General features: G+C 45.0%; 1 protein-coding gene across 1 annotated transcript; it reads right to left on the bottom strand.

Annotated features, from left to right (window-relative positions):
* Nucleotides 1-232: 232 nt before the first annotated feature.
* Nucleotides 233-20,172, bottom strand: LOC135237554 (XK-related protein 7-like). Its single transcript, XM_064304776.1, has 3 exons — nucleotides 19,143-20,172; nucleotides 4,310-4,509; nucleotides 233-2,938 (listed from the first exon to the last, which is right to left on the bottom strand). Exons 1-3 carry the CDS (start codon nucleotides 19,691-19,693, stop codon nucleotides 1,983-1,985), a joined length of 1,707 nt encoding a protein of 568 aa, XP_064160846.1. The 5' UTR covers nucleotides 19,694-20,172; the 3' UTR covers nucleotides 233-1,982.
* Between the last annotated feature and the right edge of the window lie 929 nt (nucleotides 20,173-21,101).

Here is a 21,101-nt window from a genome sequence, read left to right as displayed (position 1 = left end):
ATAAAACAGTTCGAAAAAATAAAAACTATTTTACCTCTTTTTTTATCAGGAGACAGCAAGCTGTAATAGCTCAGTAGACATGACTTTTTTCATATATTATGAAAAAAATTAGGACAAAATTTGTAACATTCCCTGAAAATTAGGAATGTGAACTTGTTTTTCCCCCAAAGTCCCCTAAATGATATTAATATTATTATTATTATTATTATTATTATTGTTGTTGTTGTCATAGTCTAACAAATTTAAATGCATCACAGATCACCTAGGACAGTCCAATTGCATTAGATTTTCTCTATGTGGTCTTGTAATAACAAAAAATAATAATTCTGAATGAACCAAAAAATAAAAGTTTTGTGAGACTTGGATTATAAATGCTTATCCATCACAGGGTATAACGAGAGGGTAGAGAGAGAGAGAGAGAGAGAGAGAGAGAGAGAGAGAGAGGGGGAGAGAGACAGGAGAGTTGGCTGCACTCCTGTTTATTAGGCGTTGATCAAAGACAAACTGATGCAGTGCGAGGTTTAGTTGGGCAGAGGAAACACTTTTAGCTGCAAGAGAGAGAAGAAGGGATCCCACATACAAACCGAGAGGCCTTCACTCTGCCCACCTAACAAACATTCAGCATCACAGCTTTTCTCTGCGACTTCACAGACATGAACACTGAAACAGCTCTTCCCCAGCTAGTACAGTAAGCTGCTCATGTGCTGATGGGTTCAGTGAACTCTGCCAGAGAACATTTTCCCCAGTTTTTGTGTCAGATATACTCAAATTTAACACTATGCAAAATGTTTCAGTGACATTCAGATTGCCATACCCGCCTCTGGATACCCACACACTTATTATTTAAATTCATGTATACAAACCGCTATTAAAACCCTTGTTTGTGTCTGGTGTTTTTCTATGTTTTATCTGGTATATTTATGTCTTTATGTCAATTTTTATGTCCTCACTGTAAATGTGCACGGTTGTGAATGTGTGAAGTATATGTTGATACTCTGAAACCTGTTATCTTATTAAACCCTTCACTATGTACCCTGCTTCAGTCACCATGCGATGTATGAAGCATGTGACCAACAAAAAAGAAACTAAAAAACACCCACTCAAGTCTGTCATGTCAGTCTAATATATACATACAATAAAATAATCATATGTATATAATTATTATAGCATAAGAATCATATCAAAGACATGGCCACTGAGTACAAAAATAATTTTAAAAAGTAAATAAGTAGTTACAGATATGCCATATAGGTAATAAAGTTTGCACCATACAGAAGCAATTCAACACACAGCTCCTCCCTTCTATCAATGCTAATTTGACACCTCAACTGACAGATAACTTTAGTGTAAAATCTGTGCAATGCCGCGACAAAATTGCTGCAAGGTTAAGGTGACAATCTGAGAGAGCATCATTAGTTGGCTGGGCACTGCAGTATTAAGTCTTGATTCCCAGGCACTCAGTTTCCTTTAGCAATTTTTTAAACTTTCATGAGAATTGTCACCATTAAAAATATGAATATTTTCCATACAATGTTACCATTTACAGCTCCTTCTACCAGAATCTCCTGCTGCCTTTGTAGGCTGAGCTCTAAACATTCTGAACTCTGACCACTTGACCTTTGATCCTTGCTGTGACTGGTGGCACCACATATAAGAACATTTCTTGTACAGTTCTGTGGGTGTCACTTCAGAAAGGGCCCCTAAACCAATCAGATGAATGTATTCTAAAGTTACATGGGTGCAATGGAAGGGGCCGTAATACTTATACACTCCTACCAGTTCTGTTGGTGCACCCTGGCTACACTCACCTCTACCCATGCCTCTACTCTCCCACACTGTTAAAGCTTCCAGAAGCGGAACCATGGGATGACATGGGCTGAGTCTGGATACAGTGACAGAGAGAGAGGAGGGGGGAGGGTGTATAAGCCAGTTTTGCTAGGAACACAGAGTGAGGGGGTGAAGGAGGATGGTGAGGGGAGGGGTCAGACGGTAGTCTCGTACTCCAGCACCTCCGTAGGAGACCCCAAGGTGCGGTACTGCAGACGGGGGGTGACTGGGGAAGTGGCCTCCAGGGCCAGGATGGTCTTCCGCAGGCGGCGGTCGATGAAGTGAGCGTCCCAGGCCGGGTAGCGCTTCCGAGGCAGGTCTATACGGATCACCGGCCCCTCAGTCCGCACTGGGTGGGGCTCCGGGCAGGGCGGGGCACAAGGTCTCACCTGGAACACAGGCGGACAGCCGTCCCTGTCCCCAATCTCCCTGTCCCGCTCCAACCCCGTAGTCCTCTGCAGGGTGCGAGGGGGGCTGGTCACTGCGCTGGGCTGGGGGACAGGAGAAAGGCCAGGTTCCGTCTCCCCACTGTCCCCCATGCAACCCCATTGGCCAGCAGTGATGGCAGCGTCAGGATGGAGCAGGCAGTAGTAGATGAACATGAAAAAGGTGCCGAAGGCGTAGCTGCATAGCACCACGCACACCACCACCAGGGCGCAAAAGTCAGAGGTGTGGGCGCCGCGGTGGAGGAACCAGAGGGCGGTGAGCACCACGTTCTCCACGAGCGTCACCAGGCAGTATGCTAGCAGACGGCAGCGCGCCCCGCCCTCCTTCACGTTGAACCAGCAGAAGATGTAGATGATGCCCACCATCATGTTGTAGATGATCTCCTCCCACTTGGACATGCAGAAGTCCGTCTCTCCCTGGATGATCCAGAAGGTCATGATGCACCAGTGGGTGACGATGAAGATGCCAAAGTACAGCTGAAACACAGAGGCAAAGAGCGCAAAGGCGATGGTGCGCGCCCCGATGGTGAACAGGTGCCACAGGATCTGGACCATCACCGCCTTGTAGGACATGGGCAGCTTATCATCACGAGAGTCCCGCAATACCTTCTGATATGATGCTACCATCCAGGCCAGAGACACCAGAGAGGCAGAGGCAGAGAGGCCTACAGAGAAAGACAGAAACAGAGAGAGAGACAGAGACAGAGTGCGAGAGAGAGGGTGTGAGAGAGAGAGAGAGAGAGAGAGAGAGAGACTTTGACTTTAATGAAACATCATGGTCAATTCATTACACTAGAAAAAAATTTAATGAAATTCAAACAAAATTAAAAAAAACAACTCCAAAAAAGTGTCAAATCAAAAACCTCTATAATAAATTAATAAATTACAACCTAGCCAAAAATCATCCCCCCCCACCTCCACCATCGCAATGTGATCTCCCAACCCCCCTTATCAGCTACACAATCTGCACCCCCAATACAAGTTCTACAAAACATTGCAATATTGTTGTTCAGTTTGTAGTATGCATACTCAAACCACAGGCATATCAAGATAACCCCCTTCAGCATGCTCACTAAATTTGCAGACCCCCTGTTTTGACCCCCTTGTGAGCCATATGCTCAGTTTAGCTTGCCAAAACAAAAAGTAAAAAAGACAGCATGCAATTATGTTTCGCTGAATGCCTTAATTCCACAATAAAATCCCAGGTGTGAAAACCACCCCCACCCTCGGGCACACCTCCTCCAAAAAGAAAAAACGGAAACCAACTTTGCACAATGAAGGACCACATGTTGTGTTGCTTTAGGTAACAAAAAAAAACCTTTGTGCATACCATGTACAGTGCTTTTTTATTCACTATCAGGAAATCACCCAGTTCTGAGGAACCAAAAGCTGCCCCCCAGCCTCCTGCCACTCATCCACTGCCACCAATCCCTGCTCAGGAGGGAAAGGGGATGGAGCTAAAGCCACCAGATGAGGACTCTTCAAGCACTTCTAGGACTTCCAGTGGTAAAGCCCACTGGACACTCACCAAAACCTGCCCCAACAGCCTTCTAGAGCACACACCTGTCTGTAGAGCCAAGTGCTGACCCCCAGCCCCTGGTAGTCTCAAACGGGCCACCTCGCACACCCCTGCCTGCACGAATACACTGAATGTGGCATTGCTAATGTGGCCAAAGTGGGTCGTGAAAAAGGCACAAAAATATGTTGTGCCACCAGTATAAGCACTGCCTAATTCATAATGAACCAGTGGTAATCAAGTCCCAGCCCCCACCCTTCCTTAGTAACGCACAATCCACTTCTCACCAGCACACCTGGCTGGTGAGGAAAATCTGGGTAAATCTGTGGCTGTCCCACTGGAGAAGGACGAATGGGGGTGATAGGGGCAGGATAAGTCAGTGTAAGTGTAAGTGGGTGAGATTAAGCGAATTAATGATGATGCAATGAGAGAGATGCATTAATGTAATGGCGTAATGGACGAGACGTGACGACTTAATGGCGGCGTGATGGCACAGTCCCAACAACATGCAGCCACTCACCCTGCAGGGGCTGGACCTCGTTGCTGTGGATCATGATGCTGAGCTGCAGCACCAGCTGGGGGGCGCTCTTGAGGAAGGTCTCCAGTAGCCGCAGCATGCTGATGTCAGCGCTCTCGAACATCATGCGCCAGTAGTAGTGCTGTCGTTCGTGCTCCCCCCTCCAGCGGCTCTGCACGCCCAGGTACAGCGCATGGAGGTACCTGTGCGCCCGCAAGGGCAGGGAGACAGGAGAGAGGAGGTCAGAGGTCAGAGGTTAGAGGTGAGGGGTCAGGAGTTCACAGATGTACCCAGAGTGTCAGGGAAAATGTCACGTTCCTCTTTAGACACAAAAAAATGTGGTTCATCACAAAAATTGTGTATGACGCCTTTAACACAAAAGCCTGCAGGTAGCTTCTGAGGCACCATACTGCTGCGGTCTCCAACCCTGGACTTAGAGAACGACAATCGGCTGGGTTTGTCACTCAGCACTGAAATGATTCACTGAACATCTGATTATACAGTTGGATTGGTGGGTCTATATGAGTTGCCAATTTTCATGATAACAAAGGAGGCCGCCATGTGACTCTTCAGTATCAGGGATGGCCACACTTGCCTGTGATGCATTTACGGAGTGGCCCAACGACAGAGACAACCAGCTGTCCCATATTGCCCCTGTCACATTCTGCTGGTGGAAATTAGCACTAGATGTCCCCAAAGGCAGGGTCTGCCATGTTCACTCACAATCACACCATCTCTCCTGCAGAGCCCCCAGAAACAAAGATCAGCACTGAATGTCCAATGGCCTGCCAGTTCTGTTCAGTTCTTCACTGTGCTGAGGTTGCGTTTAGAAGCTCAAGTAGCATCCATATACAGACCCTCCTACACCAAAAGCCATGTCTCAGAAAGAGGACGGCCATAAGTAAATGAAAAAGAGTAAACAAAAAGCTTCCACAGACGGCTCACAGGGACACTGCAGCCAAAGAAAGAAATAAAGAAACAAAAAAAAAAACAAACAAAATAAAGACACAGACTGTCTAAAAGACAGACTGTGGTAGGCAAAAGTAGTGTCTGTAGATTTATGTTTACATAATAAATGACCTACCTAAACACACTTAAGAAAAATACGTGAACACGTGAGCCAGGGAACACTCTTATTCCAGTTTGTGCTGCAGTTGTGTCCATGGATTCCCCTCAGCTGGGGCTACGATGGCAGTGGAAGTATAGAGGAGGGAGCAGTAGTCATCACAGTGACTGGTGTTTGGTCCAGGACAGCACCAATCAGCCTTCATTGGTTCCTTGGCTGTATCCATGGAAATCGAACAAGGACAATAATGTGTGTCTATGTCTTTCTCTTTGGATATGTGGTAAGTGACTGAGTGTGTGTGTGTGTGTGTGTGTGTACATGTCTCACACTCCTTCTCTTTCTGTCAGCATGCATTTGTGTGTGGTTAGTGACTTAACAAAGGCTTCTCAGCGAAATGACAATTTGACAACCTCTTATTTCCGGAGATGAAACATCTAAATGTCAGCCCAGTGGAAAATTGGCTACAGAAGCAGTGCTTTTGTGAAAGTGCGCAAGGCCTGCCCTAGTCATGTGACCATCTGTGACTCACCCATGAGATGCCATCACATTTCTCATTTCCTGCTAGAAATCAATTTAATGCCCAGGTTAAGGGCTAGCTCTAAATAAAGCTTGTTTTTGACTGGTGCAAGTTCACCTGTGTTTCACCAGCCCTTTAAAACTACCACCCAACCATGAATCTCTGTAACATAGCATGCAGTATGTTCAACCAATGAAACATACAGAGGGCAGAGACAGTCAGGTCAATAAAAGAGTGTCACTGCCGTTGCTAAAGCATTAAAAGGCCGTATTAAAACATTTAGAAGCCAGGAAGGCTAAATGGATTCTCAGGTTTTCAGTGTGACCAGAGATCTCTCTGGGCTTCGATATGACCGTAACAGCAGCGGGGCAGTGGGGCAGTGGGGGCCCTGAGTCGGGGGTTTGGGGGAAAAAAGTCCCAGAATCTTTTGGGCAGAGGAGCTGAAGGAACCATCTCCAGTGGTGAGATGAAAGGAGGATGGGTCCCAGCAGACAGACACCCCCACTGCACCCCCCACCCTTAACCAATCCGCACGCAGAGCACACAAAAGTCAGCCTGGTGCATTTGCATGTCAAACAGATTCTGTCTGCAACACAAATGCATTCATCACACCGTGCCTGCCCTATAGGAGCATGTGTGTGTCACATGCTCCAACACCTAAATCTTATTTATTGCCTCCATTTGGCAACATTATGTGTGGCAACACATTGTGTTTCCAAATGGAGGCAATAGATAAGGTATAGGCTTTTATATCCATTTAAATTTCTTTTCTAATCCATATGCACTTCTTGTATTATCTAGCAAGCTAGCGCTACAGATCTGCAAGAACAGAAGCCATCTGGTGAGGTGATTTTACTTAAAATGAATACTTTTCTAACACAAAAAGGTGGGCGCATCTAATACACCACTGCGTTTTATCAACCATTTATCAAATACTTTACAGCTGTCCTCTGGGACGCTTACCAAAGACACTTACCAAGCTGAGTGCATTATTACTGTGATGACACTAATGTGCACGGCATTAAAACACAGTGAATATGTAATTTACTCCTGGTGTCTCAGAGGGAGAGTGTGGAATCAAATGCTGAGAGGTTATTTACGCACCAGCGCAATTAACACGCTCTGTGTGCAGAGATAACACACAGAGACCTGTGGAATAAACTTCAGAACACATCAAACATTACTCTGCAACAGACAGACAGAGAGAAAAGAGAAACCAATATAGTGAGAGAAGGAGAGAGACACACATACACAATACAAATACACACACACACACTCAAGTACCCACATACAGACCTTCCGATTCCAAAAGCTATGTTGGGCCATGAGTAAAAGAGGAAAAAATTGTAAACGAGGAGCTTTGGCCAGTGCCGTCACCCTGTGTTCATCAAGCCAGAACAGCACTTCACAGAAAACTCACAGGGAAACTGTAGCCATGATCACATACAAATGTTCTTGGAGGGTGCGTGTGCACGCAAGCACACAAGCACACATGCATTCATATGCACACACACTGGGAAACAGCAGTTACTACATGCATAAAACCTTCACTTAGAGTCATGTCCTTAAAGCAAGCCTCCCCATGCAACCAGAAGAGGTGCACGCTCACATTAGAAGACTGGGAGAACTACACCTACCATGACGCTTTCCTCCAGAAGGTTAAAATCCTTGAATGATATGCATATTTCCGAGGTTTTGCTGAGTGCATATGGGTGCAAACTTTTCAGTAGGTAAAAGTGAAGTGAACAGTGAAGAAGAGGCGGAGCCATCTTTGGGTCCCATTAATCTGAGAGGAAGAGACTGGACCTTTTTACTACAAGGGGGGACATCTTACAACACTTCTGGAGTTACATTGGAAAATACTATGGATGGTATGTTCTCATTCTGCCCATTGTGTACAAAAATACACACTAAACAGTAAGCATATGTCAAGGACACAGTAATTAGGAGGCTGTATTGGACATGGCGTTAAATTCAGACTGCTAAGGAGACTTGCTAGTTATTTCTTTTTTCACAAAAATCATGGAATCCATGACACCAGTGACCTTTGTGCCAAACGCCAAGCCATAGAAATAATTACTCTTCTGGGAGGAATAAAAGATGACCTCGAGGCTCCCACAGAGCTTTCCCATTCCATCCTTGCAACATTACCTGCTCTTGCATCTGGATTAATTCAATCGCCAATCGCTGCCACAGCTGGAACATCACAGTACGCATTTTGTCTTGTGCTGTTCTTAGTGCGGGATGCTCTTACGTGGCACCTGAAGATACATCAATTTCCCAACATCCAATGAAGATATTCTCTGCACTACAGGTGGTTTGTAGGAATTGGTAATAGTGATTGCTGGTGTTGGAGTAAAGAGTTTTAGTATGAGTGTTTCTATATTGTTTCAATGTTGCAATTATACCTTTCAGTTTCACTTGTGCCATACCTGTGCTATACTTGGTGGTAAATTTAAAGGCTGTGTGTGTAAAGCCATTAATAATCTCATAAGGCCGAGATAATAGCTGTCTCTAGGGCCTCTTTAATGAGCTTAGAGGGAAGGTGCAAATACAGAGGATCCAATGCCAATCCACTTTCTCTCTGTCTCTTATCCCAAAGCTCACCTGCCTCCCTTATGAGCCAAGCTAATGACATAGCCTGCACTAATTATGCAGACTGAAACGACTGAGAGACATTGGTACACAACAGAGCTTTTTGTTTGTTACATTGACTTTTCCTCTGAAAGAGGTTTCCTGGAGCAGGGTTAAGGCTAAGGCAAGAGTGTGTTATCACCAGCCAGCTGTCCAACACAATCAGACGATGCTTCTCACTGCAACTGAATGAACGCTTGAATGACACTCAAAGCAGTGGACAAAAACAACAACAGCACACAAACAAAATATCAGACAGGGGGTGAGGCAGCTGCTCGACGCTCTGGAAGGTTCTACCATTTCTGTGTTGTGTATTGTCACCACACATACTCTGTTTACACAGACAAGATATTTGGCTGTTGAATTCCCTCTGTTTGACCTCCAAACTTCCTCAGTCTAGGAGGGTGTTGATGCATTTTGGTGGCTATTCTGGTCCAATTGCAGATTTTTCTTATTCAATTATGATTCAATTATCACCTCAAAATGCTTAAATACACTATTTGTTGGACTTTATTTACAACTTGACTCTACGCCTCTGAAGAAAAAAACTGAGTTATTTCACACACCTTTTTGTAGAAAATGCAAGTGGTGAAATGCATGTGATTTTTGTGTCTGTGAGAGTGAAACCTTGTTTGTATAAAACAGGGCTTTAATAAGAACAATTCTCTCTCTTTCTCCCACTCTCTCTTGCATTTGCTTCATTCCCCCTCCCTCCCTCTCTCCCTCCCTCCCTCCCTCCCTCCTCCACCCTTTCCCTGCTCTCTTTGCCTCTGGAGTAACCTCTTCAGAGCTCAGTAGGAGAGAAATGCATCCAAATACAATCCCTGTGTGACGGGACTGCCAGATTTATTATTTGTCAAAACCGGACAACATGCGCAGTTGGAAGCTTTATTGGGAATGAAGGGGGGCACTGTGGGAACCAATAAACTGCGGCAAACTGATCACAAGGGTGATTGAGATGCAAATTCATTACAAACTGCCAATAGATTTCTTCCATCAAATTACTCTGACAGGACAATATATTGTCCGGTCAGGAACACAAACCAGACATACACAAATACATCTGGAAACCCTACTGTGCAATGATGATACTCTTATACTAATGGAGGAGGGAAGTCTTTCCCAAAAACCCTGATCTGCTCAGGGAACAAAGACACAACAGCAGACTACAGGACTTTGGGTGGGTAGAGAAGGGCACGATGAAGGGGTGGACTACTGCAGGGGTGAGGACACTGAGGTCTGCTCAGTAAGTGTGTGCCACTCAATCAATGAAAAATATTCCATTACTGCCTGTACAACATCATACAGTCATTTCAACCCCAAACCCTCTCAGCTGGCAATCTACCTCAGTATTATTCAAAATTGGAAATGTGAAAAATCACAATAATGATACATCTTCCAGCCTTACTTCTCATCTGCATTCTCATTTTCCAGTTCTTTTCCTTTTGAGTTTATCCATCCATCATTCCAGTATTCATCCGATTCTACTATTCTTCCTTGTATGAACGCATCTGCAGGGTCTGTTCTTTTTCGTCAGAATGACTGCACATTATCGTAGCTAACGGAGTACGAGTTAATGTTCTTTAGCAGATCATTATTTGGCACCATGGGAGCGCTGTCGTTTAGGCTAACACTGGTAGTGTTCCCCTCTGTGTTTTACATTTTGAATGATGTAGCACTGATGTAAATTTTAATTATAACTGTTATGCATTATGTGTATGCCGATAAAGTGTCATTTTATCATTTTTTTCAGCTTGATTCTCTGTGATGCAGTTCCTGGCTGCTCTGGTCCGCAGGTACCCTTTTACTCCTGCAGTAGTCGCAGTGTGTAATATCTCTTTGTCACTGCCTCTGGAGTAGTCTGTGTCACACTCAAACACAAGAATAAAAACATTAATAAATGTTATGGCACTTCTGCAACCATCAACCACCATCTATTCTTCTTCTTTTCTTCTTCTTTTTCATTCTCATCAGGCTATGCATCCATCCATCTATCTATTCCATCCATCACTCACCCCTCCAGCTATTCCCTTCCTTCTGCAATATAAATCAGATTCATGCACTAAATCCTTTCTGTTATCAATCAACAGGCCTAACACCCCTGGACTATCACTCCTATCCATGCCAACATGCCCTGCTACTTTCCCTCATTTGCCCCTGACTGCTGGAATGAGCTACGGTACCTGCAACGGTCAGAACTGTGGAACACATCCAGAATTGCCTTCTTTCAGCTGCGCAACATAGCTAAAATTAGACATTTCCTGTCAGTCGAGGATGCTGAAAAATTGATCCATGCATTTGTTACGTCTAGGTTAGACTACTGTAACGCCCTGCTTTCTGGCTGCCCTAATAACTCGTTAAAGAGTCTCCAGCTTGTGCAGAATGCAGCTGCTCGTATCCTGAGCAGAACTAAGAAGTATGAGCACATTACACCAGTACTAGCGTCGCTTCACTGGCTACCCATTAAGTATAGGATAGACTTCAAGGTTTTGCTCCTGACTTTTAAAGCTCTGCATGGATGTGTGTACATATCGAACCTGCTCCTACCTTATAAGCCCACAAGGTCACTCCGATCTCAAGACGCAGGCTACTTGGTAGTCCCAAGAATTTCCAAGAACCTAAAGGTGGTAGGGCTTTCTCCTACAGGGCCCCACTACTGTGGAACCAGCTTCCATTATTTATAAAGGAGTCAGACACAGTCTCAATATTTAAATCTAGATTAAAAACGCACCTCTATGCTCAAGCTTACAATCAGTTATAGTCTGGAGACAGGGTGCGAGAAGCCTGTAGTCATAGAGCTTTCTAGGTGGAAATCCTTTCCTTACTGTCACCTGTCAATCAGCTGTGACCCGACTTTACATGGGCTGGCTCTTGATAGGCGGGTATGGTTGTCTACCCCTCATGACTGCATGGGCTCTCCATCCCTGTCCTAGTAGATATGCAGCCATATTCTACTCCTGGCGGCGTCCCACAATACATACCACTGGCACTTACTCACTGTCTGGTATATTGCAAATCCCTTAACTGCTGTTTCCTCTTCCCCACGCTGCCGGCGGGGTTCTTGCCCCAACCCTCGAGAGTCGTCTGGTCTCCCCCACCTCTGCGGTCCAGCCCCTCCTTCGTCATTGCCTCCACCCTGCCCACATCTGCCGCCACCTGCTGTTCCCCATCACCGCCACCTGGCCCCACCCATCATCTGAGCCACATCACTTATCATATCTTCTGCATAAACTGGCTGACATGCTGGTCACCAGTCGGCACCCTGAGCCGACCAGAGGAGGATGGGTTTCCCCCTTGAGCCTGGTTCCTTCCAAGGTTTCTCCCCATCTGCCACAGGGAGTTTTTCCTTGCCACTGTTGCCTTAGGCTTGCTCCTGTGGGGGTTTAGGCTAGGGCTGTCTGTAAAGCGTATTGTGACAACTGTTGTAAAATACGCTATATAAATAAAATTTGATTGATTTGATTGATTTATTGAACTACAAACACTCCTTTCTGTCCACCCGCCTGATGGAATCTGGGTCCCTAGAACCAGGATTATACAGGGTTCTGCATCACCAGCACCCCCAAAATCAGGGCTCCACAGTGTCATACAGTGACCCCCTCGGAACGGATGCAGTATTAAACGTGGGTAGACACAGACATTAGGCCTTGCTAATGGTTTCGGCAGCAGGTCAGGCTGTGGTTAATCTGGCAGACAGGAAAGGGGGTGACAGAAGGTCTTTTCCTTTTGGTCTGAGGCAGTGCTCATCCAGGTCTGATCCTCTTTGCCTCTGTACAGATCTGCTGATCCCAGCTGTGTATGCACTGATACTGGAGGCTAAGTGAATAGGATGAACTACCCAGACCATGCACAGATCTGTGCAGCTGAGCAGTGAAAGCTGTTTGACCATTTTCCAACCTTACACCGACCACAAATTCTGAATACCACCGCTCTCTAACCTTATACCAACCTCACACTCTGAATACCACCACTCTCCAACCTCACACCAACCTCACACTCTGAATACCACCACTCTCCAACCTTATACCAACCTCTATGAATACCAACTCATGGACCGAGGAATGTGGTTTTCTTGAAAAAAATAAAAAATAAATATATGGGTTCTACAATGTTAAGGATGAGAGGAGTTACCCAAAATGGGTGAGTTATGCCATATTGCAATGGTGTTATTTTTTCAAGAGCAGGAATAAAAGAGCATGTAAAACACTGTCCTTCAAAGCAGAGGGTAGGGTTGGCAAGACAATAAAAAAAGAGATCACAGTCATGTGAGAAAAGAATGTGTGTCTGACATGAGAGAGCAAGATTTCGATTTGGAGAGGGGAGTTGGCTACAGAGGTTCCGTCCATTACATATGTCAGCCTCTCAGGGGGTGGCAGCCTGCACCAGACTCAAAGTGTAGAGACTGAGGGGAGGCAGGCAGGCTGCTCTCTGACACACACACACAAAGCACTTGCACGTTGGCACACACACACTCTCACACACACACACACACACGAGCAAACACACACACACCAAAGACACATTCTGACACGCATTCAAATGCACACCATTGTACTGCCTGCTACACACACTCACGCATATGCACACACACACACACACACACACACACACTCACACACTCCTTCAGCTCTCTGCACTCAAACTTGTGTTTATTTCATCTTAATCTGAGGGGGCCCCACCACTCCTGGTGACAGGAGTAGAGCTGGGAGATTTGTTGCAGCAAGCATCACAGGATGTAACTTCTACTGATATGAACTCACTCACTATGGTTATTCACTTTTCTTTGTCTACTCCAGACGAGCACAGAACCAGACAGCCGTAGAACTATGCCGGCTAGTTGATGAGTTCATGGCCCAGGGGGGCAGCTCCTCTCCACCCACAGAAAAAATGTGAGACTGCAAACATTTACCAGAGGAGAAAGAATCAGAGGTGGTCTGTGGGGGTAGATGCAGGATTTCAGTCATTAGGAAGCAGAGAGTTTGCTTCTCTTCACTAACGCGTCTGCTAAAACAGCCTTGAACTACTGCTACAGCAACATCACTTTCTGGTGAAGCAGCCCTTCCAAAGGGTCAATGTCAGTGCACTGAAAAAAAAGAGAATAGTTCACATTGTGAACTTAAAGACGAAGACAGAATTCCACTTCCTTCGAACCTGAGGAAGATACAGAAAAGGAAAGCAACATTCATCCCACTAATTACACAGGTTTCCCTACACCTGATTTTGAAAAAATCTGGGGAGTTTGCTAGCAGCACAATATGGAACTGCCTGCCCAATTCTGAATCAGAGTGAAAGAAACTAGTGAGACAATGGTACAAAAAAAGATAAAAAGCACTTTTTAAGAATTCATATTTATATATTCATATATAATTATATATGCATATCAGTATATGTTGTGATTATTATTTCAAGATACACAGTTTTGTAGTTGAATGCATTTGCTCCTGTATGTAAACCTTTAGCAATATATCCACAGAGAGAGAGAGAGAGAGAGTGAGAGAAACAGGCCCTTATATTTCTCTGTGCATAAAGGTCAGGAGCAGCTCTAGGCTCTGGATGACCTCCTGGAGGACAGTGCATTATGGGACTCAGCCACCATCTGTAAAACCCCCTACCAGTACACTTACTGATTAATTATGTATATATCTGTACAGCCTGCTGACCATCTGCTAACAGCCCTTGCCATAATCCCAGATTCGGGACGTCCTGCAGGACACCAGCCGTGCCACGCCCCCCAAGGTTTATTCTCTCTCACACACCCCCCTCCTCGTTGTGCTTCTGTCCCCCACTCTGAATGCGGTTTGCGGGTTTGACTCCCGCTCCCCGTTGGATTAATAGGTCTGACTGGTCAGCTTGACTGAGACTGACCCACTCTGACCAGTGCACCAGCTAATCTTGTGTTATGCAGTAATGCGTAATCAGGGTGATGCCTGGGTCCGCTGAACTGGGCGGAGAGGATTTATGGTGGAACGACAGAGAAATCAAGCACAAGAGGCAACTTAAAGCACCCCCTGCCTACCATGACCCTGGATGGCCTACTGTGACTGTGCCTACAGAGCCACTGAAATCTGGCCTTGGAGGGCCGCAGGGTCTGCATGTAAATGTTTGCTTTAATGCATGGCTGTTTCGTGTGGTTATAATACCTGGGTGATGCTCTCAGAATAAAAACCTTCCTGGACTCTGTGTCCAACAGAGTCCAGGAACACTGAACCAACAGAGGAGCCGAGAGACAGATGTAGTGCACGTGGGCAAAGCTGTGTTCTTGCCAGTGAATTAATCTTTAATCTTTAATCTGTAAGCCTGGCACTGCTATAGCTGGCAACATGGCAGGGAGTTCAGGGCTCCCAGTGCCGGAATTACAGACCTGGTTTGGTTTACCTGAGCAGGTTTCAGGTGAGGCTTCACACCTTTCACTGCTCCAAGAGCCAAACTGAGTGCTTGGGGTCAGCAGAACAGAGTTAACCTGCTCAAAAACCGCATGGAACACCACACCAGAGAGGTCATTCCTCCTATGCTCTCCAACCCTTCTAGTGGACAGTGCCATGCAGTATACAGATTGAGGGGCTAATCAAGGTCCCTTCTGCATGCAGTAAGTGATTCAGGTTCTGCAGACTAACTCCAGCCACATACTAATATGATTCAAATACTACCCTGACACAAAATAAGCACAACCGTAGACTAACCCCAACCGTAAACTACTCTGATCCACACAGTAACACTGACCACAGACTAACCATAATGAATCATTTACTCCAGCTACATACTAACCTAACTATATACTAACCCCAACTACATTAAAAATTAAATATATTTCTCCCATAAATACAGACTACATGTCAGAGCAAGCATTACAAAAAATCATTATTTTTATGATGCAGGGAATTTCTACGCATGTTGTAGAAAATAATATGGGTTTTATGCAAATTAAGAATAATAATTAAAGCACAAAATGCCCCTTTAGATACCTCACCTGGGGATTAGTGCTTAGCTGTGCTCAGGGACGTATTCATCACTTTGGTCATTTACTGATGTGATTATCTGTCTCATCCCTCTCTACTCTCTCCAGCCTCCTGCTCCGTACCTGACAGGACATTGATCCTACTAAGCACACTGATCCTGCAACATGCAAAAGACACACTGATCCTGCAACGTACGACAAACACACACTGATCCCAAAATAGCTGCATGAACAGCACACCTGAACCACTTTGCATCTGAGCGCACACCGCTCCCAGGAAATCTGCAGCACTTCATAGGTGAGGAAATCTCCTGTACTACACAAGCACAGGGGTAGTTCCCCAGCCCTGCTGATGAGCTACACATTGCCTAACAGCATTAACCTGGTTAACCTGATTACCATGGGCCCAACCAAAAGCAGCCCAAGGCAAGCACTCAATCTACAGCTCTATCTCAAAGCACTACGCTCTCACCATAGTGAAAAGAGGACAAGTCTCCCTTAAGAGACATTTCTGTTGTCCACAATCACATCCTGAATCCCATAACCATTGCACACACAGGCACACACTAGAGTTTGCCTTAGCAGGCAATTGCTAGTTTTTCCTGGGAGAAATTATCAGTCCAGGAAATATTAAGCTTTTGGACATTCTGACAGACAAAAAATAATAAAATAAAATTTATTTATAGGGTAGAGCCTAATTAACAGGCCCTTATAATTGCACTTTGCTCATTTTTTGCAACACTTTGGTAGGGACTGTAGGCATGAAACAACTATTTCTGATGTATCCGAACTGCACCAAGAAGCTGGCTGCAGGAGGAGGAGGTAACGTGGCTAATGTGAATCTCAAGATGCCCCAAAACTTTTGAGAGAGCACGTCCACCACATCATGAACTTTCATTACAAATAGTACTTTTGTTTCATCTATTTGCATCTGCTTCATATACATTTCATTATTACTGAGTGGTATTATAACTGCCATTATAACACATACAAATGCTGAGAGGTTATTTACATACCAGCTCAATTAAAAAGCTCTGTGTGCAGAGATAACACACAGAGACCTGTGGAATAAACAGCAGAACACGCAGAACACAAAGAACACATCGAACATTACTGGGTGTCCTAACTGTTCAATCTAACAGAGAGACAGAGCGAGACTGAGAGAGAGAGTGAGAGAGAGATTAAAATGGTGAGCATGTGGATTTAATACGCATTCTCAGCACAATTTCTTTCTCAGACAATGTCTTAGCCAGTGTCTTCACTGCAGTTTTTAGTAATTTATATACTGCGTAGTATGCAGGTTTATTTTTCTCTCTTATAGTTTGCATGTTCAGCTCAATGTTGAGTTCTTGCTCACATACTCAATCACACTCACTCATTCACCCACTCATTTAGTCCCTTGTTCACTCAATCAGTCAAACAATCACTTGCTGAGTCATTCAGTTATACACTCACGCACTAATTTGCCCATTCATGCATTAATTCAATGACACATTCTTTAATTAATGTGTTCATTCATCCACCAGCGCAGTGAGAATGTGATGAGGAATTACCCCTCTCTCATAACCACCTTCATTAAAAATTAAAATGACAACAGGAAATCAAAGGCTCAGCTGTAAGCCCTGTGGGAGAGCTGCCCAGGAAGTAAGTCTTCAGGACAGAGGCCTCTCAGAGAGGAGCCAGTTACTGTCTGGATCCCTTCCCTGCATCGAACTCATCCGACAGTTCCCTGGGCGCAGGCTAGTCCAGACAAGCCTCCAGCTTCCTGCCCGACAACTGGCTAAGTGTACACCCCCTTTCCTTATTTAGACACATTTCAACAAAACAAGGGGAGTATGCAGAGGGAAGTAACACACAAAGGTAGAGGATTTACAGACAGGTATGGTGAAGATGTGGGGTTTAGGATGATGATTGAAGGCTTTTGATCACCACCCTTAGCATCACTGAGCAAACCTCTCCTTTTTTCATTCAACCACTGTCTCTCATCTTCTTTCACATCACAACAGCATACTTCACATGGGCTCAGCTGGGGTAAATTACAATTCAATTCAGTCAATTCAGGAAGTCAACAGAAAATGAAAAATTCTGATAGAACATTTTGGAATCTTTTTAGTTTATGAATTGAATTCCAAATTCATTCCTTCAACTGAATGAACTGACTCTAGCCTGTACATTACATTACATTTCGTGGTCATGGACAACTACAAAACGCAGGTTCAGTAAGATACGATACTCGTTTCATACAGCTATTTCTAGCCAAGAACACAGTTTAGTTCACACAGTGAACACTATTCTGACGTAACTTCTGCCAAGCCAAACTAGGGAGAAGAACAAGTTACAATATTAGGACAAATACAAATTACCAAAAAGTGCTGGAATGGCCAGGTCCAGGTATTTGATGTGTTCCATCTCAAGCACACCTGCCACAACTAATCAAGCCTGTGATTACTTGCACCAGGTGTGCATGAGATGGACAACAAAATAAAATACCTGGATCTGGCTGGTTGTACCCAAGGAAAGGTTTTGAAACCACTGCTCTAATCATGGCTTCTGTTTCCAGCTTCTCGCTAACCTCACAGGAGGGAGATCATTTGTGCGGATCATGGAAGTTTGCTGTTGCTTCTGTGCCTTTTGAAGTTTCCATCCAGATTGGATGCTTGCATCTCATCAAAGTGTGGGGTGATGTCATTTGTAATTGAACTCTATAACTTGCCCGAGTCAATACCTGCGATACAATCAGGAGTCGGAACTGATATATGAACGCATATGAAAGTGCAGAAATGCAGACATGTGCCATCTTCCTATAGCATGGCTGTGAACACTTCAGAGAGAGTCAATGAAAAACCATGCATTTCAAATTTACAAAATTATTTTTTAAAGACAATGATTTATTCAATTGTCCTTGGCTCTTCTGCAGTGACACAGTCCGCTCCACTACATAAAAGCAAAGCACCACCCCTAACTCGCTCCCCCCCCCCTTCCGTGAAACCACAGACAAAGGGTTATTAACGCGGGATAAAGCGACGGCCTCGCTCCAGCCACGCGCGCGGCGGGGGAATTGTCCATTGACCAAGGCTTCCTTTTTACTTCACAACGATTAGCAGTCAAGACAACCGGAAATATGGGCGGCTTGATGCGTCCCCTGTCTTGTATTCCCGTCTTCAGATTCTCCTGATTCCCCAGATTCTAAATTGCAGCGGCCAAACAGTAATTGCGAATCCATTTTTCAGTTTTTTTCAAGCGATAAATATTGTACAACTCAATGGTCTCAAGTACAGCATCTCCCTTGTGCATGTTCCCGCATTAGGTAACTATCGGGATAACCCGTGAATGTTAACTCCGGCTGGAAAAGTGGCACCACGCCACTCCAGAAATGCAAATGATCAATTAATAGTTAATGCTACAAACAAGAGGTACACTTTATAACGACCCCAATAACGCCTACAGCTGCGACAACTGCAATGCTTAAATACCACGTTGCTCCTTCCCCTTACACCCACAAGCACACACATTGCCAATCACCGAACAAGCTACGTCATAAACATACAGCCTACATCATTCAAGGTGTTGTCTCTTAGCACTGTTTGAATCGAGTGTTTTCTTTTAGGTGTGTCCCTTCACTGCCGTTGTAATTGTTCGATGATATTGCGGACAGCAGCCTTACCTCCAAGCCTGTCCCAGCTGCAAGATGTGAATGATGCTCTGAAACAGCCAGACGCAAGCTCTGCAGCACCTCTGAATGCCGCTCCTCCTGCCCGCGTTGGGCGCTGCCACAGCCCCACCAGAGCTGCCAGCGCCCCGCTGTCCACTGGCCTTGGTGCTGAAATTACCGTCTCCTGTGGACGCTGCTGCAGCGGCCGCGGCCGAACTCACCGCTGCGGCTCCGCTTCCGCTGCCATTCATATCCGAATAGTCGTACATGAACCACCTGAAACTCAAAACTTGCACCACCACAGATGGGACGACCACGAAAACCAGCGTCAAGGCGAACCACCAGTACTCCCGTCTCAGGTAGTAGTCCGCAGCCAGCCACAGGTCCGTTGCCCCGTCCGAGAAAAATACCAGTAGGGCGCAAAACACCCAGCAACAGTCCAGGAGCGAGTAATGCCTCACGACATGACGATACTGTAGCCGTTGTTGTTCGGGACTAGGCAGGCTCGGAGCTGGGATCTCATTCTGCAAAGACACGGCTGCTCCATCAGATTTAGCGGCCATGTTTGTTGTAAGAGAGTGGACAGGGAGTGCGAGATAGAAGGGGGTGGTGTTGGGTGTGTGTGTGTATGTGTGTGTGTGTTAGAGAGAGGGGGGGAGAGAGAGAGAGTACGGTGGGATGGACAACTTTTTTCTATTTCTTAGCTTATTCTACAATCAAAACAAGTTTCAAATCTGGATCCATTTAAAATGAAAGGGCTTGCCTATTGAAAACGTAAATGCGACCATCATTTACATAAGGACAAACGGAATGGAAACGTCCCTATAGAGCTATTACCTAAGCGAAAGACAGTTTTTCGTTCTCATTCGTTGATGGAGCAACGAGATCTGCCTTCGTGACGCACAGCCCTGTCCCTGGGTCCCGTAAAGAACACTAAGGATTCCTGTTCTGGTAGGCTGTGACCTAATATACAGCCTACAGTCGGATGACGAATGTCTTTATTTTCCTCGTTAGCGCATTTTTTTTGTAACACTGCCTCTGTACCATGTCACATAATGATATTATAGACTACCGTAGGCTATTTAACGGGTTAGCCTATATATACAAGATTAGCCAACATAAGCCTACCGGAATAGATGCCTGTGTGAGCCAGTATAACTTCAGTCTTATGGCAGATTTGCTTATGAAGCTCTTCCATGCGATGGGACACATTTTTTTTACTCCAGTTTCTCCCATTTGTTTTTACACTCCTGAATACTGAAATTATAATTGCAGTTACTGCAGCGTACTTTTAGCCAATACTTTGGCGGGAATGTTCCGACCACGGCCGCTGTTTTGTGCAATAGCCTGGGAGGAGCCGTTCCCCCGTGGGGAATAGCTAATGGTTCCATAATACACTGCACGTATGGCCGCATTGCCAAATCCTCTGGTGTAGGTTATTGATCGAAGGCTGAATCAGCGTGTCCTTTAGTTTCCTAATTTCTTCCAAATTGCTCATTACACCGTGAGGAGTCATCTATCGTCACGACGCACTGTGAAAGGATGATTTGAAATGAATAAACACATGAATGTAATAAATATTTTCCTTTTAGATATAGCCTAAATTTATCCATTTTAATAGGGAGGTTTGGCCACACTTCCGGATAATTAAACAAATCACAACCTAAGCTATCCTACATAAACCCACTTCTATATCAAACTAATGTTACAAAATACAATACATGAACAGTATATGGTGCCTGCAACAGACTGGTCTTTTGTGAATACATGTGTCGCATGATTTAAGTTTCATTGACTGAAAGTGGCTGCATTTACAATACACAATAACAATAGTTCACTGAAATACTAGTCCACAACAAATCACATTAAATGCTGTGTCAAAAGTAGGCTACTGGGCTGTGGCCATGTCAGTTTTATAGAATCAAGAAAAAAAAAACAGGACAAGAAGCATAAAACAACACAGTGTGACGC

This window comes from Anguilla rostrata, chromosome 13 (assembly GCF_018555375.3).
Source record: "Anguilla rostrata isolate EN2019 chromosome 13, ASM1855537v3, whole genome shotgun sequence".
Classification (NCBI taxonomy): domain Eukaryota; kingdom Metazoa; phylum Chordata; class Actinopteri; order Anguilliformes; family Anguillidae; genus Anguilla; species Anguilla rostrata.
This window is presented reverse-complemented; position numbering and strand designations above follow the sequence as displayed.